Source organism: Chaetomium strumarium (assembly GCF_033439665.1).
Source record: "Chaetomium strumarium strain CBS 333.67 chromosome Unknown B0T15scaffold_3, whole genome shotgun sequence".
NCBI lineage: Eukaryota > Fungi > Ascomycota > Sordariomycetes > Sordariales > Chaetomiaceae > Chaetomium > Chaetomium strumarium.
In genome coordinates this window covers 3,474,781-3,499,749 of record NW_026944431.1, presented here as the reverse complement: position 1 = coordinate 3,499,749, position 24,969 = coordinate 3,474,781, and the positions used below count along the sequence as shown (strand labels likewise).

At 54.8% G+C, this 24,969-nt stretch overlaps 10 protein-coding genes across 10 annotated transcripts; 6 read left to right on the top strand and 4 right to left on the bottom strand.

Annotated features, from left to right (window-relative positions):
* Positions 1 to 182: 182 nt before the first annotated feature.
* On the bottom strand, positions 183 to 1,219 carry B0T15DRAFT_394887 (S-adenosyl-L-methionine-dependent methyltransferase; the record flags this gene model as incomplete). The annotated part of the gene is made up of 3 exons (XM_062864751.1): positions 183 to 640; positions 713 to 800; positions 854 to 1,219. 3 exons carry the CDS (start codon positions 1,217 to 1,219, stop codon positions 183 to 185), a joined length of 912 nt encoding a protein of 303 aa, XP_062723178.1.
* A 132-nt stretch (positions 1,220 to 1,351) lies between these two features.
* On the bottom strand, positions 1,352 to 2,371 carry B0T15DRAFT_177131 (uncharacterized protein). Its single transcript, XM_062862256.1, has 4 exons — positions 2,296 to 2,371; positions 1,982 to 2,124; positions 1,782 to 1,902; positions 1,352 to 1,678 (listed from the first exon to the last, which is right to left on the bottom strand). Exons 2-4 carry the CDS (start codon positions 2,120 to 2,122, stop codon positions 1,485 to 1,487), a joined length of 456 nt encoding a protein of 151 aa, XP_062723177.1. The 5' UTR covers positions 2,123 to 2,124; positions 2,296 to 2,371; the 3' UTR covers positions 1,352 to 1,484.
* Positions 2,372 to 2,641: 270 nt separating this feature from the next.
* B0T15DRAFT_177176 (putative amidoligase enzyme-domain-containing protein) lies at positions 2,642 to 4,512 on the bottom strand. Its single transcript, XM_062862257.1, has 2 exons — positions 3,793 to 4,512; positions 2,642 to 3,724 (listed from the first exon to the last, which is right to left on the bottom strand). The coding sequence occupies exons 1-2, from the start codon at positions 4,154 to 4,156 to the stop codon at positions 2,775 to 2,777; spliced, it is 1,314 nt and encodes a 437-aa protein (XP_062723176.1). The 5' UTR covers positions 4,157 to 4,512; the 3' UTR covers positions 2,642 to 2,774.
* Positions 4,513 to 5,513: 1,001 nt separating this feature from the next.
* Positions 5,514 to 6,429, top strand: B0T15DRAFT_530100 (uncharacterized protein). Its single transcript, XM_062869150.1, has one exon. It carries the CDS (start codon positions 5,789 to 5,791, stop codon positions 6,248 to 6,250), a length of 462 nt encoding a protein of 153 aa, XP_062723175.1. The 5' UTR covers positions 5,514 to 5,788; the 3' UTR covers positions 6,251 to 6,429.
* Positions 6,430 to 7,376: 947 nt separating this feature from the next.
* On the top strand, positions 7,377 to 8,876 carry B0T15DRAFT_394013 (TTL domain-containing protein; the record flags this gene model as incomplete). Its single annotated transcript, XM_062864713.1, has 1 exon — positions 7,377 to 8,876. One exon carries the CDS (start codon positions 7,377 to 7,379, stop codon positions 8,874 to 8,876), a length of 1,500 nt encoding a protein of 499 aa, XP_062723174.1.
* Positions 8,877 to 9,663: 787 nt separating this feature from the next.
* On the top strand, positions 9,664 to 10,779 carry B0T15DRAFT_177091 (uncharacterized protein). The gene is made up of 2 exons (XM_062862255.1): positions 9,664 to 10,155; positions 10,237 to 10,779. Exons 1-2 carry the CDS (start codon positions 9,788 to 9,790, stop codon positions 10,703 to 10,705), a joined length of 837 nt encoding a protein of 278 aa, XP_062723173.1. The 5' UTR covers positions 9,664 to 9,787; the 3' UTR covers positions 10,706 to 10,779.
* Positions 10,780 to 13,134: 2,355 nt separating this feature from the next.
* On the top strand, positions 13,135 to 15,472 carry B0T15DRAFT_177065 (uncharacterized protein). The gene has a single exon (XM_062862254.1). It carries the CDS (start codon positions 13,178 to 13,180, stop codon positions 15,329 to 15,331), a length of 2,154 nt encoding a protein of 717 aa, XP_062723172.1. The 5' UTR covers positions 13,135 to 13,177; the 3' UTR covers positions 15,332 to 15,472.
* A 739-nt stretch (positions 15,473 to 16,211) lies between these two features.
* Positions 16,212 to 16,840, bottom strand: B0T15DRAFT_530089 (uncharacterized protein). Its single transcript, XM_062869149.1, has one exon. The coding sequence runs from the start codon at positions 16,815 to 16,817 to the stop codon at positions 16,272 to 16,274; it is 546 nt and encodes a 181-aa protein (XP_062723171.1). The 5' UTR covers positions 16,818 to 16,840; the 3' UTR covers positions 16,212 to 16,271.
* A 3,261-nt stretch (positions 16,841 to 20,101) lies between these two features.
* B0T15DRAFT_501904 (uncharacterized protein) lies at positions 20,102 to 22,561 on the top strand (the record flags this gene model as incomplete). Its single annotated transcript, XM_062867408.1, has 4 exons — positions 20,102 to 20,235; positions 21,148 to 21,299; positions 21,359 to 22,018; positions 22,085 to 22,561. The coding sequence occupies 4 exons, from the start codon at positions 20,102 to 20,104 to the stop codon at positions 22,507 to 22,509; spliced, it is 1,371 nt and encodes a 456-aa protein (XP_062723170.1). The 3' UTR covers positions 22,510 to 22,561.
* A 799-nt stretch (positions 22,562 to 23,360) lies between these two features.
* On the top strand, positions 23,361 to 24,688 carry B0T15DRAFT_484526 (S-adenosyl-L-methionine-dependent methyltransferase; the record flags this gene model as incomplete). Its single annotated transcript, XM_062866230.1, has 2 exons — positions 23,361 to 23,649; positions 23,742 to 24,688. 2 exons carry the CDS (start codon positions 23,361 to 23,363, stop codon positions 24,686 to 24,688), a joined length of 1,236 nt encoding a protein of 411 aa, XP_062723169.1.
* Between the last annotated feature and the right edge of the window lie 281 nt (positions 24,689 to 24,969).

The window sequence follows — 24,969 nt, the reverse complement described above, 5'->3', positions numbered from 1 at the left end:
GGAAATTACACACCTATAGTTTGCCTTCCCTAACTTTAATCGAGGTACGAAGTAATTACCTCAGCTAACCTGTCACGATGTCAAGACGTGATTGCTTTACCAAGTACGGATTACTAGTAGTACCAAAATTACGTACCAGGTATTGTATAGTACCTGGTAGGTTATTGTATTGTACCACCGATTCAGACGCGCGCATCTGCAGGCAGCTTCCCGCTGGCGATGATGGCAATCCAGCTGCACTCCCAGCCATCGCGTCCATACTTCTTCTCCAGAAACTCCCTCACCATCGCATGCACCTCGTCCCGGGGGTGTTGCTTCCTCAGCTCCTCCGACCAACAACCGTTCATGATCACGTCCATCATGACGCCAAAGGTTGCCAGAAAGGACTCGGCACTATCCACACGGGTGAGATAGGCGAACAAGTCGACCTTGACATCCTGCAGTCCTTTGCCCGCAAGTGTTTTGCGGATCCAGTTGACATCGGCCCAATCGCCCCAACGGCTGCTCTGCAGTGGCATCTCGCAGGGCGCTTCGAAAGGGAAGGACGTGAAGGCTTCCTTGACATCAACCATCCAGCCCGGTTCTTTGTGCCAAGTCGTGAACCCAAGGACGCCGCCGGGCTGGAGGATTCGGATAGCCTCTGCAATTTGTAAGTATTTAAGGACTAAGGTAGTGGCCAAACGCGCCGGTGATATTATGGCTAGGGACGAACCGTTCAAGGCAGCTTCAGAGTCGGGCACGACGTGGAAACCAATGTTGGTGGCGACGTGAGTGAAGGTACAATCGGCAAGGCCAGTTTTCTGTCCGTCGATCAGCGTCTTGGAACAATCCGGATAGGACCAACTCTGCTAACCTGAGCATCGACCGTTGTCGCCTCGGTGTTCAGCCAAACCTCACGTGTGATCCGGTTCTTCACCAGCTCGATAGCCTGGTCCGAGAAGTCACCGCAGAGGATGCTGCTCTTCCTCAACACCTCGGGCTTGATGATCTGCTGCAAGACTGGCGCGACCACGCCGACGCCACAAGCATTCTCGAGGAGCTTGAAAGGGGCGTTGGTGTCATTGCCGAGCCCCATTTGGTTCAGCATTACTATAGCGAGCGGTGTACTGACGCGGCGTGCATTGTCTAGGAGCGCATCCTCCCATGCATTGCCTCCAATGGTCTTGATGTTCTGAAAGAAATTGTTGAGAACGGCGGCACGGGACGCGGCGGTACTCATGACGGGCTAGATTTGGAATTGGACGACTTAATTAGTGACTTCTCTAGTTTGACGGCTCACACAGTCAAGCTTTGGGACGCGTTCACGACCAGTCTGCTAGATAACCGCGAGTTCTTATGACCAGAGAAATGCCCGAAAAGTATCCGTACCAACAAGGCACGACACTTTGGGTTTCACTGAAGGATTCCAAGATCCGTCTAACCTCCCGAGAAGTACCCGACCGCCAATGAACGAGAGAATCTAAGGTTAAAGAGAGCCAAATCGATCACACCTTCTTAGTTTTTCCCAAGACGTGATTGCCCCCAGCGACAGCAGCACCCACGACAGCCCCAGCAACCTGGGCAGCACCATTCACCACGGCCGCGCCAGCCCCTCCGGCACCGGCGCTCTGGCATACGGCAAACCAGCTTCCAGCTGCAACGTTTCCCATCCAGCTCTGGATGCCAGCAGCCACAGAGCCTAGGTCATTCAAGGAAAGCCAGAAAGTCAGCATGAGCCCCGACACCTGCATGCCCCGATAGTTCAATACGGGGGTGAATGGGATAGAGTCCGAGATACTGACCTGCAGCGACACCATTACCAAATCCGACAGCAGGTAGCACCAGCGGGGGTGCTGCCGCAATGGCGGTGCCGAGGACGACGCCGGCGACCACTGCGGGGTGTTTGGACGCGAAATTGGAAGCCTTTCCGATGACGTTCGAAATTCGAATATCAGCCACCCATCGCAGAGCCCGGTAAATTGGATCACTTATGAATGAAGACCTTTTTGCCAATCTCTTTGGCGTAATCAGCCGTGATCTTTGTCGCGGCGGACACCGAGGGTTCTATGGCAGCGCCCAAACCAGCGGCCGCCGGCCCAATGCGAGCGAGGCTTTGAGAAATAGCCTTTCCAGCTTTGTCCATTTCTGATTTACCGTCAATAGGAACTTATTGATGACGAAATTTAAAAACGGCGTTTGTGGCCGACAGTTATCGAAAGTTTGATTGAGTTCTGGTTCCTGGGGATTGATGCGGTGTCGTCACGGCGGAGATTGAAGCGTTGATTATTTAGTGGAGGAAAGGTGGACGGAACTGACTCAGGTGCTGCCCTGCAGCGAAGAATAAATACCCCGTCTACGGTACAAACGAAGGCAGCGGGTGTGTACATGTCAAGCGGCCCCCGAAGCGAAGCGAACTGCAGTACAGCCCGATCCAAGGAAAGTTATGCCTTCCATTCCGTGTATGTACTAATCTGATAGGTACCAGTTGGTCTCACTGCAGCTTGTACTTGCTGCGTTCCAAGCCGCTCTTTCTCCGTCACCGCCAGACTCTTGGTCATAACACTCCGATGGTCTGACGGTCTGACCCACTAGGTAAGCGCCCTCACGTTGATCCCACCAATAAGTGGCGCTCATTTCGGTCAGTTGGTGTCGGTCCATTGCTTTGGCACATGGTGTTTCAATTTAGGTACTGTACCTAGGCTTTCGACCCAACAACTACTGACTAGTACCTAATTACCCTAGTATAGGGCGCAAAAGTTTGAGCTGGCAAGAAGTCCAGCCCTTCGCCCATTTATTTATCTGCGGGCCCTGCGAGTATCTTCCCATGCCTCTACCATGGCCCGGTCGCGGATATCCGCACGGGCAGGCGCCCGGGAAGCGGCTCGCTGTCGCTGGGTGGCGGGGGTCCGTGGCAGGGACGGGCCATTCGGTCTCGTTCGCGCCGGAAGACGAACAGTCGGGTACTCGCCTCCCCAGCGCAAGCACCGTTCATTTTTGTTGATCTCGAACTCGCTGGGCTGGTAGTTGCGCGCGTAGGTCGCTACGCACCACCTGAGCCAGTTGACAAAGCGCTTGCCGTGGCATGTGCCGGGGAGATCCTTTATGCATTCCTGGAGCTCCGCGATCAGCTCGTCAACGGTCGGGTAGCTTAGGCGGCTGTGAACCTTGCGGTAGTCATAGCGGAGCCCGCTGACGTGCAGCGTGACGGCGAGCAGCACGCGGTGGATGACGGTCATAGCCGAGGCAGAGCCAGCCTGACGACGGAGCTCGATGGTCCCCAAGCTGTCGGTGGGATGGAAGCTGGTCGAGACGTACCGGGTACATTGGTCTGTCCCCACGGGTCCGCGCCTCAAGGCGTTAAGAAGTTTCACCTTTCCGTCCCGCCCGGAAGCAGTGTTCTCGAGCCTCTCAAAGAGGGGCCGCCAGGCGTCTATAGTGACGTCTAGGTACTCGAGCCCCGCGTAGATTTGATGGTTTGGCAAGGCGTATCTGTTCTTGCGACGCTCGGGCGGGAGAACCTCGCAGAGCGCATCCTCCCAGAAGTAGGCCCCTTTGGCCCTGTTCACGAGCTGGTCGAGCTTATACTTACTGTTTTTGTTCGGCCCAGGCGACACATGTACGTGGGTAGCGCAGCAAGTATTCGTCCAGAAGTCGAACTTCTTGCCGATGGCGTCGAACACATCTTCGATCTCCCTTTGCCAGGACGTGGTGACCGAGGTAGGCGGCGAGATGATCTCAATCCCCCCTAAAATTTCATCGTCACCGGTCAGCCTGCCTGCAAAAGGAGAGAGAGAAATACCAGAGAACACATACACCACTTCTTCCTGTCCGGTGCTTCCGCACAGATGGTCCATTCCTTCAGGCTGGCGTCGGCCTTGCAGGACCAACCATGCCCCGGGCCCAAGGTAAGGTCGATGATCTTTTCAACGGCCATGCCAACGCGTGCCCGCTGCATGTCCTTCAAGTCTGCCACGTTGGCGTTGGCCTCGTTGGACAGCGAGAAGTCCCAGTACCGGAGATGATCAGGCAGCGTCGACGGAGCGCGTCGTTGCTTGTCCTTGATGTTATCCTCCTGGTCTTTGTTGAGCTTGACAAATATCTCAATCTCAACGCCAAAGTACGGCTGGTACGTCAGTCCAGCCGACGGAGCCGTCCTCGCCGCGGTGCGACCTGACATGGTAGCTTAGCAACGATTGCTGCAAAAAAAGGAGTGCGTGAAATGGAAGACGTGCGGGCTAAGGAACGCAGATTAAGGAGTGCAGGTCTAGTACCCAGTAATGAGTGAGGTGTAAGGAATGTAGGGTAAGGAGTGTCCACTAAGGAGTGTAGAAGCACAGGCGCTGCCCGAGCTGGTGTGGATGAGTTGCCGGTGGTGTTGACCTTGGGCCAGAACCTAGATGAAAGAACGAAGGGTTCATGTTATATAGTAAGGATGTGACTACTCTACTACATGTGCTTCGAGCCCGACAACCGTCCGAGCCATCGGTCAGTTCAGATCGGTATGAACACTGGGCCACTGCCATCCTGTCCGGGAGCCCGAGAACCTGGAGCACATGGCCCGTCGCATGCAGTTTCTGGGCTGTTGTCGTTTTACGCAGCGTTGCGACCGCAACCGGAAGCTAGGTGTGCAATCCTGCGCCTGTCCGTCGGACCGGGGGCGGGATTGCGTATGGGGAAGGCCACCGAACTACGAGTAACTCTATATCAGGCCGGTTCTCAGGGAGATTTTCTTCTTGAGTTCTGATCTTCAGGCCCACCGGACTACTAACCTACCCGGTGCCAGGTGGGCCTCCTGCAACGGCCGACCCAACTCATGTATAGTCTCCTGATTATATTATCCTATGATCCAATTTTTACACATGAGTCAGCGTGTGTTGTATTCCCTAACCGTTGTTGCTGGGCCTCCTACATCGGCGTTCAGCCTAGCCCTCAAAGAGCGGAGGGTTGGGTTTAGCAGACCTGACCGTCTTTTTCCTTTCTTAAAGTTTCAGCGACCTGTCCGAAAAGTCTCTACTCCATTTTTCCAGCTGTGCCCATGCCGATAGAGATACACTTCCCCTACGTATGTTTTCACCGTTCTCCGGCCTCACCCGGGTAGGAAAGCATAATCCCCCCCAAGCGCCGTTCATGGCCAGGCGTATGGCTAGCTGTACTGCTAGGACTCATGTGATTTGCGTCAGCTGAATCCATCTCAGAGAAACTAGTAGTATAGGTAGTCTAGGTCGCGATGCAGGCCGTCGATGGTCGCACCTTCGCTGAGAGCGACGGGACTGTTGCCCGTACCGAGTGCTTGGGGAGTAGACCGCACCAGAAACTCCCAAGTATTCAAGCCCAGCGAAATTTGCGAAGAGAACTTGGAACGGCTTAGCAAGTGAGGTGGTAGGGTTGGGGTTAAGATGTGTAAGTGATAATTCGGAAAAATATAGGTGCCTACCTAGGTAGAAAAAGTGATGAACCAATGTTCTGGGTCAATTGGGCCCAAAATGCTGACGGAAGTGATTGGGGCCCATTTCACGCCGCATCACATTGACCACGGAACCGGTCCCGGTGTGTTTCATGATTTTATCCTCTCAAGAGACGCCCTAAATATCCGTAACCAACGATGAACAGCCGATGCCCACGCCGCCAGGCACCCATTTAACACCAGATGGTATAAGATGCATGATCTATAAAAAGGCCGCCACTGTCCAAAACGACTGCATCAAGTCTACACCTCCTATCATCTGCCATTCATTGACATTGTCCTTTTCAAGTCCTTCTTCCCGCAAGTTCCCAGAACGAGCAACCCCAACCTCCAAAAAGCATCATCATGTCTAGCCAAGGCGCAGGAAGTGCGGCTCGCTCGGGAAAGGCGGCGTCTACGTCGGCGTCGACGTCGACCCCGACACAGCACGATGACGTGAAGGACCGGGAATACGAACAAGCACAGTCAAAGAAGGAGCTTCTGATGCAGCAGCACTGGCTGAAGTGGCTGCCCGATGCCGAGAAGGAATCCTCGGTTGTGCTCGTCTTCGACAAGTCGCCCGATGCCATCAAGGCCGACATCAAGCGAATGGCGGGCGCGAACACAAAAACTACCACGGTCGAGCGTGTGGTGGGAATCTACGACAGCATCGAGGAGGGGAAGAACCTGGGCACTGTCGAGGCGGGCCTCGTCACCGTCGGAGCCTACGGGGCCATCAAGGACAAGTATAAAGTGCAGAGCATCACCGTCAAGTTCAACAACCAGGAGCGCATCGCATATATTCCCGTGGAGGCCCGCAGCCATTGAAGCAGCAGTACCAGGTACCTTTAGAGGGAGCCGTCGATCGAGGACTGCCAGGGTAGAGAACGGAAAAGGAGTCTTGTACAATGGCGGGATAATCTACTAGACCTTTGCAGCGCGTACACGGTGCTTCAGTGAAACAATAAAGCCTCGTCCACTCAATAACTCGTTCTGTCTGCGCAGCCCGATGTGGTACGGACTGATCCACCACTGGCAGTTCATGGTGGTTTCAATGCTACTGGATGTACCGACAACCATGCGAGGTCGAGAAAAGTGGGATAGAAGACCGTAATAAGCGAGTAGGGTTACCGGCCTTGCAGAGCCGCGTTATTAGGATGTTAAGAATAATGCCTAGAATCTCTCCCAAACCGGTCCCATCTTATGCTCACTGAAACCCGGCAAGAAGTACATTACAACTAACCGGAACAGAGATTCTGTTGTTTCGGGTTTGACTTTACGGATTGAACTATCAAGCAAACAATGACTGACTGTGTGCAGCTGTCCATGGGCTAGGACTTGGACATCACCCTAGGACTGCCGTAGCGACGACACACCTCTCAAGGGCCCCTTCCGCCGCGAGTGCGCTGGTTTGGCCACGCAGCGTGCGGTACGGACAAGTCCTTCGGCACAAGGTTGATCTGCTGGATTACGTTTCGGAATGCCGGATACCCAATAGCAAAGGCAAAAATACTCGAAGTCGTCGGAGAGGCGGATGGTTGTTATGTAAGTGGGATCCGCAGTCCTACCTTGGCGGCTCTCTTGGCCACCACTTGGCGTTTGTTTTTCTGTTTATGCGCCCCCCTTTCCTCGTTGCATTGCGGCAGACGGAATCAAAGCCTGACGTGCCAAGACCTCCACATAGGGTTGGGATGAGGAATAATAAATGTCCATCTTCTCATCTGCTGTGTCTGTAGAAGAAGAGTTCACTCTGACTCCCCTTCAACCTCCCGTCATCTGTATCGAGAGCCGAGGAAGACTACCAGGCTGTTTCCGTCCGTTATACGACAGACCTTAATAACCCATATGGATTCTAGGAGAATCCACTATTTCGAGATCCCTCGCCAAGCTCATCTTGCCCTAGAAGAAGGAGATGTCTCCCGCTGAAGGACCGGAGGCGAAGGGGGCAGCTAGTATGCATGCCTTCATCAATGCAGCCGCCCCTTGGTTGAACGAGCATTTGAAGTCGCTCATCAGAAAACACGTACCCGATGTTGTCTTCATCGACGACTTTGACGAGTTCCCCCCGGGTGTGCCTGTTGTCTTCCAGTTCTGCGACGGTTGGGAGCTCAACCGCAACTTTGCCGTCCTCAACGCGGCCGAGAACGGTCTGATCAATGCCTACCCCAACAGCGATGCCCTCGCGCGCAAGGACTACCTCGCCCGCGTGGTGGAGTACTGGACGGCGAAGCGACCCAGGAGCATTCTGGCCAAGCACGTCCCGGAAACGGTGCGGCTGACGCTGGACTACAGCGAGTACGTTGAGGATGCTCTGATGGCGGCCGACGACCTCTCTCTTCTGTGTTCCCTGGAGCAGAATGCGGACAGAGAGCCGTCCTACCGGGAGTGGTGGATCCTCAAGCCGGCGCTGGTGGACTGCGGAGCCGGCATCAGGCTGTTCAGCACCATCGAGGAGCTTGCGAGCCACCTAGAGTTGGCTGAGAACGAGACCGACGACGACGACGAGGAGGAGGATGAAGAGCGCGGGATCGAGGCCATCAAGACACCATCACTCGACAGCGAAGACACCGGCGCTGACAGTGGCAAGTTCACACCGACCCTCTCCACGCCCGGCCTGGATTCGCTGGATGGCCTGGTCACGGCGACGGGGGCCCTCGGTCTCGACAAGTCCGGACCAGATTCAGAAGAAACACGGCAGCAGCACAAAACCGCCCGAGCAAAGAGGCCGCAGTATGTCTTCAAAGCCGGCGGCCGGATCCCGTCGGCGCAGATGCGGGCCTTCGTCGCGCAGCGCTACGTCGTCTCGATCCCGCCCATCTGCGGGCGCAAGTGGCACGTCCGCGCGTACGCGCTGGCGATCGGGCGGCTCAAGGTGCACGTGTTCCGCGACGTACTGACGCTGCTGGCGGCCGAGGACTACCGGCCGCCGTGGGAGAACCCGCCGCTCAAGGCGTCGCTCACCAACACGGCGCTGCAGGACGAGGACGAGGTGGTGCGCAACGACTCGATGCGCGACTTCTGGGACCCGGCCGCCGTCCCGGACGACCTGTTCCCACCCGGCCACCGGCGCCACCCTCACTGGAAGCGCCACGTCTTCTACCAGATCTGTGGCGTGGCCGCCGAGCTGTTCCGCGCGGCCGCACACACCATGGCCGACAAGTTCACCGCGCTGGATCGCTGCTTCGAGCTGTTCGCGCTGGACTTCCTGGTCGACACGAACGGCAATGCCTGGCTGCTTGAGGTGAACGAGACGCCGGCGTTCTATCAGCAAGGCGTGGCGGGAAGTCTGGCGCTCCGTCTCATGGACTCGGTGGTCTGCGTGGCAATGGAGCACATGGGAATGGCGAGGCTCGGTGATCCCCGCAATGTGGTCGCGAGGAATCGCTTTGTCGAAGTGCTGGATGAGACGGCGAAGCTGGGAAGGAGCAACATCACGCGCATCATACCCGAGTGAAATTTGTAGGACTGTCTTGCAGAGCGAAAATTTAATGCAAGGGACATCATTGGCGGCAATTTGTTCCTGCCTCGTGTGTGCACTTCCCGGGGTGAGCTGGCCGGCATGCAGTTGGAATTTTCGGATTTTCAGTAGGCGTCTTGACTTTCTGCTGTGGAACGCAGCGTTCCCTTGGAGAGATCACACTGGTCAGGGCAAAATGCAGTACCGTGTTAGTCAATACCGTGGTGAAAAAGCAATATAAACCCAACCAAGGGTGGTCGACTGGTGCCGGAGGCCATGCCCAGAACCAACGGCTCGCAGCCAGCAACCAACAGCAGGGTAATTTCATTATATTTTTAGATCCTGCTCTCGAGTTTCGACCGTGGCGGCGTGCGCTCCAAGCACGTACCGCTCGCGATGCACTCGGGTAAATTGTTGCGTGGTGTTGCAAGGACCGGCCCGGATCCTCGAACGGATGTGGTCCCATTGGTAGGCTGCCCGGGTCGAGGAAGATGGGGGAAGGGAGGCGTTGGTGCTTTTTGCAGTCATCACGGTTTGAGTTTGGCGACTCTGAAACAGTTTGCACATTATATGGGATATCCCCGCCGCTCGGCCCGACGTTTTCCTAAGGAGTACCTTATAGGGTGTCGCTTTCTCTTCGTAGTCAGGACTTCACCTTAGGGTCCTGCGCTGATTCGATTCTCCGAGATTCACAATCCGCGGGCTCGAACGCACCCTTTGTGGCCAAGGTTCTAGCCCTCCTCTTGATATCCAAGCTGATAGTGTTCCTTCTTGGGACTCCGTGTCGGGAAAAGCCGGTGCCAGGCTCACTTGTCCCTTGGCAGTTGACAGTTGACACTGCAGTCTACTCGTCTTACCGTGAGGTCACAAGTCCGTTGCGAACGAACGCGAATTGTTCATTCTCAAGCATGGCGAGTGGCACGACATCCATGCAAACATCAGCCGAGCACGCCCACACGGGAACCGCACTCTTGCCTCTTACAACCCCCTTCTTCCAGTCACCGGAGTGTTCCTCCATCTGGGACCTAACGAGCATCACACCTGTCACGGACGGCTCATCGCGAGCTCTTACTGTTCTCGTATCAGACGCAGCCAACACGGGATTCCCCTGGTGTCAACCATCAGGATGGGCGACGAACGCCCCAGCTCGTCGTTTCAGCTTCAGCCCGGCGGTGTGCCCGAGCGGCTGGACATACTGGGATATGCAGGAGACAATCTCATTCGATAACACGGCGCACTTTGCCAGCCTGTACTCGACGGCTCTTTGCTGCGACAGGTACGTGCTCTATAACCTCGTGCTGCCCTGTCCGCAGTGGCAATTCACCCATCAAACTCACCATGCCCGTGTATCCAAAAGCGGTTACTCACCAGGTCCTCGCAAATATGCCTTACCCACCATATCTGTTCCCTGTATCCGAACCTTCGACCCAGGGGACAGCATGACAATCACAGTCCGCGAGTCTCACCGGGACGGCCCCGCCAGAACCATTACCGAGGGGCTGCTTATGCATGACGCTTGGCATATCTCCTGGCGCTCCGTCGACACCAGCACGCTCTCGCCTTTGCTGCCGACCCTGACGTCGAACAAGTTCCTGACGTCGTGGGTGCCGGGCCAGACGGTGGCACCGGGGGAGGGTGATAGGGCGGCCAAGGCATCAGCGGACGACGAAGCCATCAGCGGGGCCAAGTGGTTTGCTTTCATCGGAGTGCCGATTCTGGTTGCGGCTATTATTGCTGGCGTTGTTTGGTGTCGCATCGCAGGGCGAAGGATCAAGCGTCAGGGTGTCACGGAGCAGGAGGTCAATGGGAGTGGGTCGTGGATGTGAGGTTCTTCTGCAGACTGTACTTGTACTTACTTATAAGTTTATGAGTCAACGTGTTTTTTTCAAGCAGTCATCCACGGCCGCAACGGCCACGACTCGGAATGCTTCTCATGACACCGCTAATAAGACAAGAAAGATGCAGTCGCCAGGCGACAGACACCGCTACCCATCGCTCTTGTCGTCTCCTCTCCTACCGTTAGGGGACTTCACCGAAGTGATCAAGCTTCCACTACTACTAGTAGCAGCTATATTAACACGGCCAGAGGAAACACTGTGGTAAAAATGCTGTCCGCTCCCCATTGCAATCAAGACTGGTTCCTGATCAACAGAAAACCCGGTTTCCGGAGCAGCGCATATTATCCAGGGACCGATGTCGTACGAAGTACGAGTAGCATGGCGCCATAGACGATCGATTGCCCTTGCATCACCAATGCGAACCTGCTCCCTTGACCATGATTCCCGTAATCCTTGAGCACCGAAGACTTCTTCCAATTCAGAGATATAATTAGCTGCATCGGCGGACTTTGCGTCGGACCATTCGCTGAGCGGTACGGACCTGACGGGGCTTTGATCTTCCTGACGAACTCGCTCCGAAGTTATTTCCCCGAGAATGTACAGCAGCAACCGAGCTTCGTCATCCGTATCCAACGAACCGGGGGGGGGGGGGGGGGGGGGGGGGGGGGGGGTTGGCTTCCGTGATGGGTATAGAGCGGCCGGTTTGAACAAGACCATGATAGCAAGTAGAGCGTTTCTGGCATTCGAGGGATCGTCTTCATCGAGCCGCGGCGCTCGAGCGCTGGACCTTTGTAGATCTCGAACGCCTCAAGGGTTGGAAGGCTCTGGAAATGTTCGACTCGCCCCATCGAGTAAGGCGCAGTCGGATTAGGCAAAGCTGCATAGCCTGTGGAATCTCGATGCCCGGTTGACGACTTGACTGAGGCGGAGCACGCAGGTGGTATATCTATCAGCAAGAGTCTTGTTGCAGGTATTCGTGGTTGCGTCCATTGAAGATTCGACGTCTTCGACTGGCGGTTGTTTCCTGGTGATCAGAGAGGAAGTTCTCAACCTGATGTCACAATGCAGCAGTCTGTATGTTATGGAGTGTGAGCATGAGTGAGGTTGAGAGGGTCAATGGAAGTGGGGAGGCCAAGGTACCTAGGTATCCATCGGCATGGCAGGCACCCTTCAGGCTTTGGGCAGCAATCTCCCAATAGAGCTCATTACTAGTAGTTCGCGCACCAGGTATTGGAGTAACTATTGTAAGGTCACATGTCTGACTCGCTACCTGGTCCTGAGAGGTGGTGCCAGCCAATAGTCATAGGTTGACACCCTCGTCCATGCATTACTGACCATAGTCTAGCTGGTGTCCTTTGATATTGAATTTCCCACTCGTCGTATGATCATGCACCACCTCGTATCACCAGCCTAAGAACCGGTCATGCTTCAATATGGCACGATCAAGAACCAGACTTCTAAGCCCAGTATAGGGCAGAGCATCATCGTTCGGTCAAACGAGAGTGAATCGGGCGCAAAGGAATGGGATAATTTAGATACTCATCTGTAGTAGGTTGACATGTAGATTCCGCAATTAACTTGTCCGTTGAAATGGATTGGCATTGGTACAGGCTCGTTCAAGGGGCGATATGTCCGCGAAGCAAGAGCGCCTAGCTGTTGCAAAAAGGAGCCGAACCACGGCAGCTGAGGAGGTGGAATGTGGCATGTGACGCTTGAGACACTGCATTCTTCATGTGAAAAGGGGAAACGTCAGCTGTTGATAAAACTCGGTGCTGCCCTTGATTCGTCCCAGCAGGATATTTTCCAAAGAGCACCCACAGCTTGGCTAAGTACCTTAGAGAAGATCGGTTCATACTATCAGCGACCTACCAAAAATTGACCCAAGACGATGAATTTGGACAGCTATATACGGCTCAACCCATACTCAGAAGACGAGAAACATGACGACACACAAGCCGGAAAAGTCTCCCATTTAGGCTCATCGAATGGGTTGTTTTGGCTCTGATTGTCGTCACCGTTGGCGTCTGGGTGGCCTGTGATGTGGGTGGTAAGTGGACTGCAAGTGTTTCCTACCAATACTCATGCTCTAGCTGACATGCATTGAAAGCTGCCATTTGAGGGAGACTATTGATGGATAAGAAATCTTCTCCTGGGTCAAGAAACACTATGATAGTATTCGTCAGAATGATATGCCTGGTAGTAATGGGCATAGATAATACCTGTTACGCCCGGCCCGCTGTTGATATCGAGGCTCAGGCTTCCAAGGTTGACGAACACCGTGACGTGTGGGAGGTTTGGAGAGGGAGATTTTAGTGGGGCGAGGTGGGGGTGCTGGCAGCTGCACCCGGCGCTCACCGCCTTTGGCAGAATCCTGACCCCACCGAAATTTTCTCGTATCATTGCTGGGCAGGCCGCGATTGCGAGATCCGTGATAGTCTTACTCTCAACTCCAAGAACGAAATGCCGAAAGATAAACCAACCAAGCGCGAAAGCGCATCAGGCGGTCGCATTAGCGACCCCCGGTTTGCAAGTTTCGAAACTGATCCACGCTACCAACTCCCATCCAAGAAAACGCTCAAGACCAAACTCGACAAGCGTTTCTCTCGCGTGCTGAAGGATGCCGACTTCGTCGCCACAGCAAAGGTCGACCGGTACGGCCGGAAGCTGAAAACAGACGCCAAAAAGAAAGCATTGCAACGGTTGTACGAGGACGAGGATGAGGACGAGGACGAAGAGGAGGAGGCCCAGCAGATCGAAGGGGACATCGAGGTGGAGGATGACGATATTGTCCGTCGAGAACTGGAAAAGGCGGATGCAAAATATGACCCGGCTCGAGGCGGGGGATTCTCCTCATCAGAATCGGAGTCAGACTCAGATTCAACATCCGAATCAGAATCAGAAAAGGAGCCGAGAGACGAGGAGGAGGCGGAGGAGTCTCGACCCGGCATTCGACTTCGCAGAGAAAAGCAGGAGGTCGAGCTTGGCGAGGTTACCAACAGGTTTGCGGTGGTCAACATAGATTGGGACCATATCAAATCAGTCGACCTATTGGCGCTATTTTCGAGCTTTGTTCCGGTTGGCGGCCGTATCGAAAAGGTGTCCATCTATCCCAGCGAGTTCGGCAAGGAGAGGATGCAACGCGAGGAGCTGGAGGGTCCCCCAAGAGAGATCTTCAAGAAGGGCAAGGACTCGGATGAGGAAGACGAGGGAGACGACTCTACATCCGAGAGCGAGGATGAGGAGGATGCTGGGGAAGACTCCGACGAGGAGGTTAAGAAGGAGCTCTTGCAGGAGGGCAATGATCAGGACTTTGACAGCGATGCTCTCCGGACATACCAGCTGGACAGGCTACGATACTACTATGCTGTGGTGGTTTGCTCTGACAAGAACACGGCACACAAGATTTACGACGCAACTGATGGGAGTGAATACCTCTCTTCTTCCAACTTCCTCGACCTCCGCTTCATCCCTGACGATGTCACCTTTGACGATGAGCCCAGGGACGAGTGCGACAGCGTTCCACCTGGGTACAAGCCTGTCGAGTTTGTCACGGATGCCCTCCAACATTCCAAGGTCAAACTGACCTGGGATATGCACCCCGAGGAGGTTTCAAGAAAAGAGTCAATCAAGAAAGCCTTCACTGGGAGCCGTGCAGACATTGCAGAGAACGACCTGCGGGCGTACCTGGCAAGTGACAGCGAGAGCGAGGAGGAAGACGGTGCAAATATGGCTGCAGGGGAGAATAAGGATGGTGAGGAGGCGCCGCTCAGTAAAAAAGAGCTCGCAAGGCGCAAGATGCGTGCAGCGCTAGGTCTCAACGATGAGCCAGCCTCAAAACTGTCGAAGTCCGCGCCGGTTGGAGAAATGCAAATCACATTCACCCCCGCTCTCTCAGGCAAACCAGAGAAGGAAGAGGCTGAAGAGACTACGATTGAAAAGTACAAGCGAAAGGAGAAGGAGCGCAAAGAACGGAGGAAAGCCAAGGCTATGGCCAAGAGGGGCGAAATTGATCCTGATGCGGTTCAAGAGGAACACACAGAAGAGCCCGGCGACGATCTTGGTTTTGATGACCCTTTCTTTACCACAGAGCCGGTACCGCCGTCTAAGTCTGCGATGCGGAAGGAGGAGCGACTGAAGAAGCGGGCAGCTAAGGAAAAGGAGGAAGCTGAGAACGCCGCCCAGAAGGCGCAGCTCGAGCTTCTCATGGCTGACGAGAACGGGGGCGGCGCGCATCTCGAACACTTCGACATGAAGGAGATCATGCGTGCGGAGAAGCAAAGGAACAGGAAGAAGAAGAAGAAGGGCAAGGACGCCGCCGACGACCATGGCGGCCTACAAGAAGATTTCAAGTTGGACGTCGACGATTCTCGGTTCAAGGCCGTGTTTGAGAACCACGAATTCGCCATTGACCCGTCGAATCCCAAGTACAAAGCAACACAGGGCATGAAGAAACTCTTGGAAGAAGGGAGGAAGAAGCGCAAGGCCGGCCCCGGCGACTCGCCCAACGGCAAGAAGGACGAAAGGAGCTCCAAGAAGGCGAAAGGGGTTGGGGAACTTGAGGAGCTTAGCAGCTTGGTGGATGCGGTCAAGAAGAAGACAAAGGCGAAGAGGTAGCAGGACTTGTTTCAGGCCTCCTAATTGGCACGTACATTAGTACCTCGCAGTCCGTTCGCGTAGCGCCCCGAACCATCGAGTGCCTCTCCTAAATAACGATGAGTTGACAAAGCCGCCGTGGCGTCAGATAGACGTCAGCTATCGCTTCCACTCAGCATGACCTTCACGCGCAGCGCTCCAGCCAAGGTGTCGACGATGTCCTCCATGCTAAAGAGCCCCATCAGTAGGTATCCAGTCAATGGCGACTTCTCCGCCTTTAGTGAGCCCTCTCTGACCAAATTCTACTTATCTCCCAGTCCCAACCTTTCCCGCTGTGCTGCCAGACGTTTCCTGTGATGTAGGTGCAATACGTTATTCCACCGCTTGTCTTGCTTTATCTTCGTCTCAAACTTCGAGTAGTCGTTGGCTGGGCTGCAGATCCTGTGAGATTCATCCGTATAAGGTAACTTGGCAAACATGCCCGAGAATGTTCGCATCAGATGGCTGGCGCTCTGCGAGTATTCAATGGCCTTCTCAGGTAAAATGATTGGCGTCCCACCCCTAAGTATCGCCATATGCCCCCCAGGATTAAGGTGTCGCACAACGCTTTTGCATCGCGATTGTAGCCAAGGCAAGCAGAGCTGCCTGGGATCCGACTTTTGACCACCTGGTGGAAAAAATCGAGGAGAGTTTGGACCAGAGAGAGGCGGAGTGCCAATACGGTCTCTTGATATTCTCGAGTCAACGGAACCATACTAGTACTAAATGCTAGATACCAACCAAGTTGAACGCAGATCAACTTACCCAGCAGATCAGCCGGTCCACAATGACTTGTCGAACTCGACTAGTTGGTAATGATAATAATAACGATCCTCGCCAGTCACCGAGAGGTTGAACATGACATCAGTGAGCTCAGCAGAAACGATGTCTTCGCAGCCCATCTCCCAGGCGACATGTAGCCTCATGAGGTGTTCACGTCCTGGGGGGACCCCAATTCGGCGAGTGGGACATCGGGGCCTTGACGATCTCTAGCCAGGTGCCGGCCCATGGTTGCAGGAAGGTGGATCAAATCGTAGTTCTCGGTGTGGATGAGAAGTTCGTTCAGTTCCTGGAGCGAGAGATACTTGGGTATTTTCTCAAAGATTCCATGAGCCATCGCAAGCGGCCATGGTTTGTCTTCGGGGAGATCCACGATCCAATCACCCTGCGCCGGCTTCGCTTCCTTCCACGGACCGAACAGCATGCTTTTCCACACAGGGGATGCACGCCGCATCGCGGCAGAGCAAACTCTGAATCTGGCGTGGAGGTGCGCCGTAGTAGTCGCGTGGATGACAATGCTTCGCGGGTTGATGAAGCAAGAAAACAAAACAAGCGCGACAGAGAAAAATAGAAAGATATAACCCCTGTGACCGGAAATCACCAAGTCGTCTTGGCATTGAATATGACGGCCCAGGTAACACAACAAAGGCCGGGCAGCCGAACAGCCCAACAGAGTCACACATACCATATATAATGAAGCCGTAGATATGCCCAAAAAGGCCGTTAAATACATTTCCCTAGTGTTCTTGATACATCTGTCGCGATGCCATTTTCCATCCTGCGTTGCTTAGTAAGCCGCGCATGTCAGTTACTCATTGCAACCGTGTCCAGAGCTATGTCCATATCTATGACTAGGTTCGTGGTGCCGTGGGCTGACGGCATTCGTAATATGGTATGTTAGTGGCAATCGAGATATAGTATGTTAACTGAGTTAGTAGTGCCATGCGAACGGAGCTAACATATTATATTACAAGCCTACCGTAATTAATATACTACACTGGCATTGTGGATGCATTGACATATTGTATTACGAATGCCGTCGACGTACCGGTTCGCGAATACCGTCAACATACCGGATCGCGATGCCATCGACATACTACATCACGAATGCCGTCGACATACCGCATTCCGAATCCGGTTGACATACCATAGCGAACAGGGCTGTCACGCGCGCGCACGTGACCGTGGGGACTTGGAATAGGGTAATTCGAGGTCCAGGAATCTATGGAACTATGTAAAATGGCCTAAAACGCCCAGAAAATGCTTTTTTTTTGGCTGTTTTGATGCGTTTTACCTTATAACGCCTGGCCTGCCGGCCTTTGTTGTTTTACCTGGGACGTCAAATTCAATGCCGAGACGACTTGGTGATTTCCGGTCACAGCAAGGTAGGTCTTGCGAGGTAAATAACCGAATTGCCGATGACCCACTCACGTGGGTGATAACTCATCCCGGCCTTGCCATACCGTTAAATTTTACTCCGCTGTCATAAACCAGTATTACCATAGTCTACATTATAGAGGACATCGAGGATGGGCGGCGAAGTGGAGGTAATATATAGTAGTAGTTATGTGGTCTCCCTAAAGAGCATTGTATCCTGGCCCACCTTACTGATTAAAGGACGGTGCATGTTGTCTAGGTCTCTAGACTCTCCTTTAAATCTGCAGATTCCACCTCCCTACCTACTTCCTCGCTGACTAGTAGCTGAGAGAATGCTAGGGGCGGACGTGACGAGAGGCTCTTGAGATGGGAGTTTCTTGGACTTGACGTGGTTAGTAAGCTCCATAGGTACCCTGAAATAACCAACTATGGTTTCATTTCGCTGCTTTGCAACCTATGTGATGACTAGGTAGTTAGCGTACACTCGAACTACCTGATCGAGGAGCCTAATTGGTCTGTAAGATCATCGAATGGTAAGGTGTGGTGACTAGCTGTACTGGTAGGTACTGGGAAGACACCAAAAGTGTTTCTGCCATTCTGGCTCTAGGTGAATTAATTCCATAATCTTGGTACTTTAGAAGGTGCCGGTTCCTTCCTTTCCCACTCTAGTCGCCTCCTTCCAAATTGCACCGACTTGCCTGTATTAATAACCACATGAATTCTTCAAGCTGTTAGGCTGCTGGAAACCTGACCCCGTCAATTCTTCCTGGTTCGGGGAGTGCTACCCAAGTTCGCCGCCAAACAGGAGGTGGGGGGTTTCTGACCCGAGCCATCTCATTCATCGACCAAAGCATCAAGCGCCATCGCAACTTGAACCCATCATGGCCAATACCCAAGGCATCAAAGTCGACTTGCCGTTAATGTCTACTGAGGAGGCATTTCAGCGCCTCCTCAACCCCACTCCGATTCCCGATGAACCTGAACGGTTCGAGGATCTCGTCGAGAAAACTCGTGAACTCCTTGAGCCGACTTTCGGACCCTTGATGAACGAAACCAGGGAGGAGACCGGAGTCACAATACTCAAGTCCACCACGGGCGGTCCTCCTCCCGTTCTCACCGAGAAGCAGAAGGAGTTCATCAAGTTCCTATTCGACGGTCGCGGTGACCGCCTCCTTAACAAGCGCGAAGAGGAGATCAAAGAGGTCGAAGAGCAAGTTCGGCGTAAGACAATCGGCACAATGAAGTTATCCCAGAGCGAGGAGCCCCTCGTCCAACTCTTCTTCATCTGTTCCAAGCAGAATCTTGACTACATGAATAAGATGAGGATGATCATCGCTGCCAAGGGCTGTGCGCCGCCCCTTTCCTCGGAAGCATCCTAGGTACGAACTGTCAAAAGTCGGTATACTTGACATTGCTGACAGAGGGATATAGAACAGCAAACCCGCCCCGCAACATTGCAGGAGCTTGACCTCCCTGCTTGTGGACGCTGGACTCTGGAGCCTAGGAATTGGTCGGAGCCTAAGTTGGGCAAGTTTGTGGCTGCCAGAAAGTTTGGACGGAAGAGGAGAGACTTGGGCAGGGTATGCCGGCGCCTTAGCTCGACATGGCGACGGCCCTTGACTCAGATGCTTTGATACGACCTGAGCGATGGTGCAAATTAAACCAGAGTTCCTGACGAAGACTGATGACTTCGACCTCTCAAAGTAGGCATGAATGCCCTCACGCTCTCCTTTGTGACTGTGGAGACACCCTACTAGAGGGCCAAATGCCTACTGCTTGAGCGTCTCTCGCTGTGTTTCCATTGGTAGACAAAGATGTCATGGTGCGCTCAAATATCTCAGGATTCTATTCGACAGCCGCCCGACAGCCCTCAATCATGAGTACCAGACCCCTTCAAGTTTTTCCGACAGGGTCACCGCCCAATCTCAACATAGAGAAGGTAGATGCGCAGTCCATGGCCAAAACCCCCTTCGTGTACAGTAAGAGCGTAGAAAATATCCCGTAATCCACTAGGAGGCATCGCCACTACATACATCGACCCACGCTTCGGATCATAATTCGTCAGTCCACTCAGTATGCCCAATCTTACCATCACTTACCAAAGGTTGTTTGGGCCTGCGGAACTTGATAGGCCTAAACCGCGGAACTCGTGTCACTAGCAGTGCGACGAGGGCAATTCAGCGGGCTAGAAGTATGGGACTTAGAGAGGAATGCTGGCTTTTTAACTTTGTGGCAGTGCCCATTTGTCTCGCTCACGACTTAGAAGTAGCTCAGAGAGGTGCGCCGGCCGATACTCTATCTGAGCTTGCAAAGGAGCGAACGTGTAAATTGACAAAAGTTCCAGAGAAACTGGAAATCTCAGTCATCACTCACGCCCATTTTATCCCAATGCTAATCTCTGAGAAACAGCGTTTCGGAAAGAGAAGAAAAGGGCAGTTGTGAATAGAATCGCAGACTCTCAGGTTCTTCTGCCTGCCTACCGACATCATCTGCAAGTACTGTACAACTACCATATATGACCAGAAGGCTACTCCCGGACACCGTGATGTGATGATGATCCCCCAAGCTGAATGGACCCGTTGAGTCGCTCACACAATGGCGGTCGTCCGAAGCTGTCTGAAAGACACTAACTATCCGATGGCCAATAGAGGACCGCCGCCCGCCTTTCCTGATCTTCAGATCGATGCCGTGGACGACGACGCGGACTCGGCGCGGGAGGTATCCACATGGTTCGGTTCAAGTCGCAGAAGTCGCAACACAATTGGGAGAGAGAACCTGATCGAAGTCGACGGCCCACCGCAATTTTGACCGCCAAGCAGGGGCTGAAGGCACACAGTAACGAACCAGCAAGTCTCGACTTCATGATTGCTCTTCTTCCTGACCAAAGGACCTCACAGCACGCCGACGGTAACGAGTACTACTAGGGTGCTTACTGCCAGCTGACGCGTACCTAGTGTATACATAGCATATACACAGTAGGCATATAGGCCTCGTTGACTGACGTTCACTTGAGGTGTAATCTGGGTCCTGGTCCCAACTCCGGTGGAGCGTGGTTTGTTCGTCGCCTCGTCGCCTCAGTCAGCACAGCTCAGAGACCAGCGTCAGCCCCGAGATTTCGACCTCCACCATAGGACAACTAGTGTTGGCTTCCTGCACGCAGAAAAAGAAAAAGGCATGATGATCCATTGAAGTACGTCGCATTGCTGTAAATGCCAGTGGCCTAAGTGGCATAGTGTAGGAATTCTTGCGCGGAGCAGTCCCCTTGACTGTTCGGTTGTTAAGAATTTAAACCTTGAACCCTGTCGTAGGAATCGCGCTAGGTACCGAACAATCAGGGATTGTCCTGGATCGAGATTATGTGGCGTACGATCCTCGTGGGAGTTCTCTAGCTCCCTCCTGAAAACGTGCCGTGGTTTGCCGATCATATGTTCGGTGGGGAGAAACAACGTGAGAGCGGAAAAGCAGAGTGGATTGCCAAGGGGAGCCGGGCGTCCCAGGACCCCAGCGGAGCATGAATGGCGGCGGGATTTCGCAAGTGGCAGGGCGAAGGCCAAGGCCCGGTCGGAACGGGTTCATGGCCGTTTAAAAAGTCGTTGCCGCCGGCTCCTCGCAACCGGCTTCGTCCCTGTTCGCCACTGCAGCGTGCCCAGTTTGCTCAACGGTCTCGATGCCGCCATAACACCACTGCTGTCGACGACCCCGATCCGGATCACGTCCATGGCGCTGTGGCAGGAGGAGGACTACGGCGTTCTCGCCGATCGGGCGTGCTGGGCCATGTTCGCCGTCACAGTAGGTACGTTGGAATCAGCACATAGCATCGGCCCGGAACTGACGCCCAACCGCGGAATTCAGTCGTCGTTGCGCTCCGTGTCTTTTGCAGAGCGTACTACGGCCGGGCGAGGGGCGGAGGACTCGGGCGGGACGACTACATCACGCTCGGCTGTCTTGCCGTCTTTCTGGCAACATGCATCCTCATCACGATCGGCTCGAGTTATGGACTCGGGAAGCATTTCAAGGATGTACCACCTGAGCACATCATCATGGCGCTCAAGTACAACGTCATCATCAGCGCGGTCCTGATCTGGACCTTCTCGTTGCCGAAATTCGCCGTGGTCTCGACCCTTCAGCGCATCCTGGAGCCCGGTATCAAGACCACCGTGGCCTTCTGGGCTCTCGCGCTCTCGTCGCAGGCGTGCATCCTGGCCACCTCTGTCTGGTGGTTCAAGCAATGCGATCCCGTCGAGCATGGCTGGGACCGAAGCGTGCCGGGGAGTTGCGCGTCGGTTGATATTTTGGCCAACCTGGGATACTTCACCTCGGCCTACTCGGCCTTTCTCGACTTGTTTTTCGCCGTATACCCGATTCCGTTCATTATGCGGCTCAACATGCCGCTGAAGACGCGGATCACGGTCGCCACGCTCCTGGGTCTCAGCTCGCTGGCCTGTGTTGTCTCGATCTACAAACTGGCCATTTTCGGCCAGGTTTTCCAGATCCTGGCCGTCGATCCCACCTGTGAGTCTCTCCGTCCGTCAGGGTCTGGATGCATTCCGAGCGGAGTACTAACCCAGCCATCTCCAGACCCGGTGCCGTACCTTGATATCCTTGGCGTGGCGGAAGGGTGCATTCTCATGGTCTGCGCGTCGCTCCCAACGCTGGGGCCCCTGTATCGCGCGGCCCGAGGCAGGCTCACGGACGGCAGCCAGGTCACGTCGCAGCGGACGGGAACGGGCCAGTTTGGCAACAGTCAAGGCTTGTCCCACGGCGGGAGTAGGAACTGGGATAACGTTAGGGGCCACAAACTCGACTCGGACGTCGAAGCGTCAAGCCTGAACCTGCGCCCGAGCTTCGATGCCATCCCTCTCGTCTCCACAGCCAAGACGCACGGGGTCGCGGATCCGGAAAGCATGGGTATCCACAAGACCATGGAGGTGTCGGTCTCCTCCGAGACCTTGAAGGAGGACAGTCGCGGCCGACGTTCGCGCAGTAGCGTGTACGTTGTGTAGAATCCTACCAGTTTCATAATAATGCGTTACTAGTCTCTTCGGAAAATCGTTATCTGAAGAAGGAGTTATTCCCGTCAAAATCCGTACAGTTTTATGAAACTGCCGAGTCGCCCTCGTGTGACGGCCGATAAGGGCGGTCGTCGCACGCTCGGGTGAGGTGGAGCAGCTCATGCAGCAGAAAATCAAATTCCAGGCAGCCCCAGAGAGTCGCTTTCGCTTCGGGGGGTGACCTCTGCAGCTCACGTAACCGAGGCCCGGGTCCATGGACTCGGATTCACTCCAAAGGCAAAAAACACGTGGTCGCTCTCAGCATTGCGGGATCTATGTACACTATGTATGAGCCGCAGTTTGGGGAAAGAGGCAACTTGATTGATTAATGAACCTTGTGATGAGTGAGCCTCCTCGATTTCAGAGAAATGCGAGTCGTCCCCGCTTTGTCCTGAGATTTCCCCATGGTTCTTTCCAGAAGAGGGTCAAAACTAGTCCAGAAGAGGCACAAAATGCGTTGGGCATCACTCCACTGCTTCCACTCATCAGCGGGGTTTCTCTCACTTCCCACAGGGTCTCGGGTGAACCCCGCCGAGGCCACTTGACCGGAGAGCTTAGCCAGCAACCGTGATGGTCAAAGATATGATGACGGGCGAAGCCACATGGCAAACACGTTCGCTGTTGCTCCATGGGTTGATGTGCAGCGTCATTGCCACATTTACGCTACTACCAAGTACCTCGCATATGTTCTGACTTGTTTAGTACCTTAGTACGCCACATTCAACCAGGATTTTTGACCAATAATCGGCGCAGGCAAAAAGCACGAGCTGCACAGCTTGGGACCTTTGAATACGTCGTTGAAGATGGCAACTGCAGACGACCTCATCGCCAGCCTGCAGGGTATCGACGCCAAGTCGTTCGCCAGCGAGGCCGAGCGCGTTCGAGCCAGAGACGCCGTGTTCGACGCTCTCAGGAGGATACAGTCGCCATGGGACATTGCGTGGGACCACAACTGGGTCAGCGGTGCCATCAATGCGGCCGTCAAGACGCTCATCGACGCCGGCGTCTTCACCAAGTGGGCAGAAGCCGGCGGCGAGCCCATCAGCTGCGCCAAGCTTGCCGAGCTCACGGGTGCCGATGTGGTGCTCATTAGTACGTTTTCCCCCCTTCCCGGCCCCAGGTTCTGCCACAAGCAGTACTAGTATGTAGTGCTAAACCCAAACCCCGTTTGCCTCGCCCTGCAGGACGGATGGTGCGCGCCCTCGCGGGCCAGCTCCTCATCACCGAGGTCGGCCAGGACACATATGCGCGGACAGCCTGGGCCAGGGCGCTTGCCGAGGACCCGTCGTTCGCGGGCATGTACGGCGGCTTCTACCACGAGCTCAACAACCCCATGTTCCGCACGCTGCCGTACTACCTCAAGGAGACGGGCTTCCGGAACCCGACCAACGTCAACGACTGCAACTTCCAGTTCTGGCGCGGCGAGGGGGCCAACATGTTCCAGTACGTCGGCACCAACCCGCTGCTGACGTCCGACTTCAACGACGCCATGGAGTGCCACTCCAAGTACAACCTGACTCCCTGGGTCGACATCTACCCTACCAACACCGTCATTGCGGCAGCCAAGGAGCACGGCCACCTCGGCTCCGACCGGCCGCTCGTGGTCGACGTCGGCGGCGGCAAGGGCCACGACCTGAGGAAGTTCCTCGCGCGGCACCCGGACGTGCCAGCGGGGAGCCTGGTGCTGGAGGACCTGCCGGAGATCCTCAAGGGCGCGGAAGCCGAGCTCTCAGCAGCAGCAGCAAGCAGCGAAGGCGGCAGCGCCATCGCGGTGCAGCCGCACGACTTCTTCGAGGCGCAGCCCGCGGGGCGCACCGGGGCGCGCGTCTACTTCATGCACAACGTGCTACACGACTGGCCCGACGAGACGGCGCTGAAGATCCTGCGCACGCTGGCCGCCGCCATGGAGCCCGGCTACTCGCGGCTGCTGATCCACGAGAGCCTTGTGAGTAGCGAGCGCCCGCTGTCGCGCGTCACCGTGTCCGACCTCACCATGATGGCGTGTCTGGCGGCGGCCGAGCGGTCCGAGGACCAGTGGCGCGAGCTGATTGCCAGCGCCGGGCTGCGGCTGGTCAAGATCTGGCGCCCTGTGCAGTCGGTCGAGAGCATCATCGAGGCTGAGGTGGTGTAGCAGCGGGCCTTGGCGTAAAATATAGGAGAGATAGTGTCTATCACATTCACGTTTTGGATGAAAGCTGGGCAGCGCATATAGTAGAAGACTTGGTCCTTCTACACTATATATCCTGTGATCCCCCTCCCATATACCCTACAGCGTGATGTCTACCTACCTACCTAGTTTCCTTCCCCTTGCCTCCAACACTACGTTCACTGTGCCATGACTGTCAGACCGGAACACGTTGTTACTTCGCCTCGTCACTTACACCTGCCGCGACGTAGGCTCTACCGATCGGC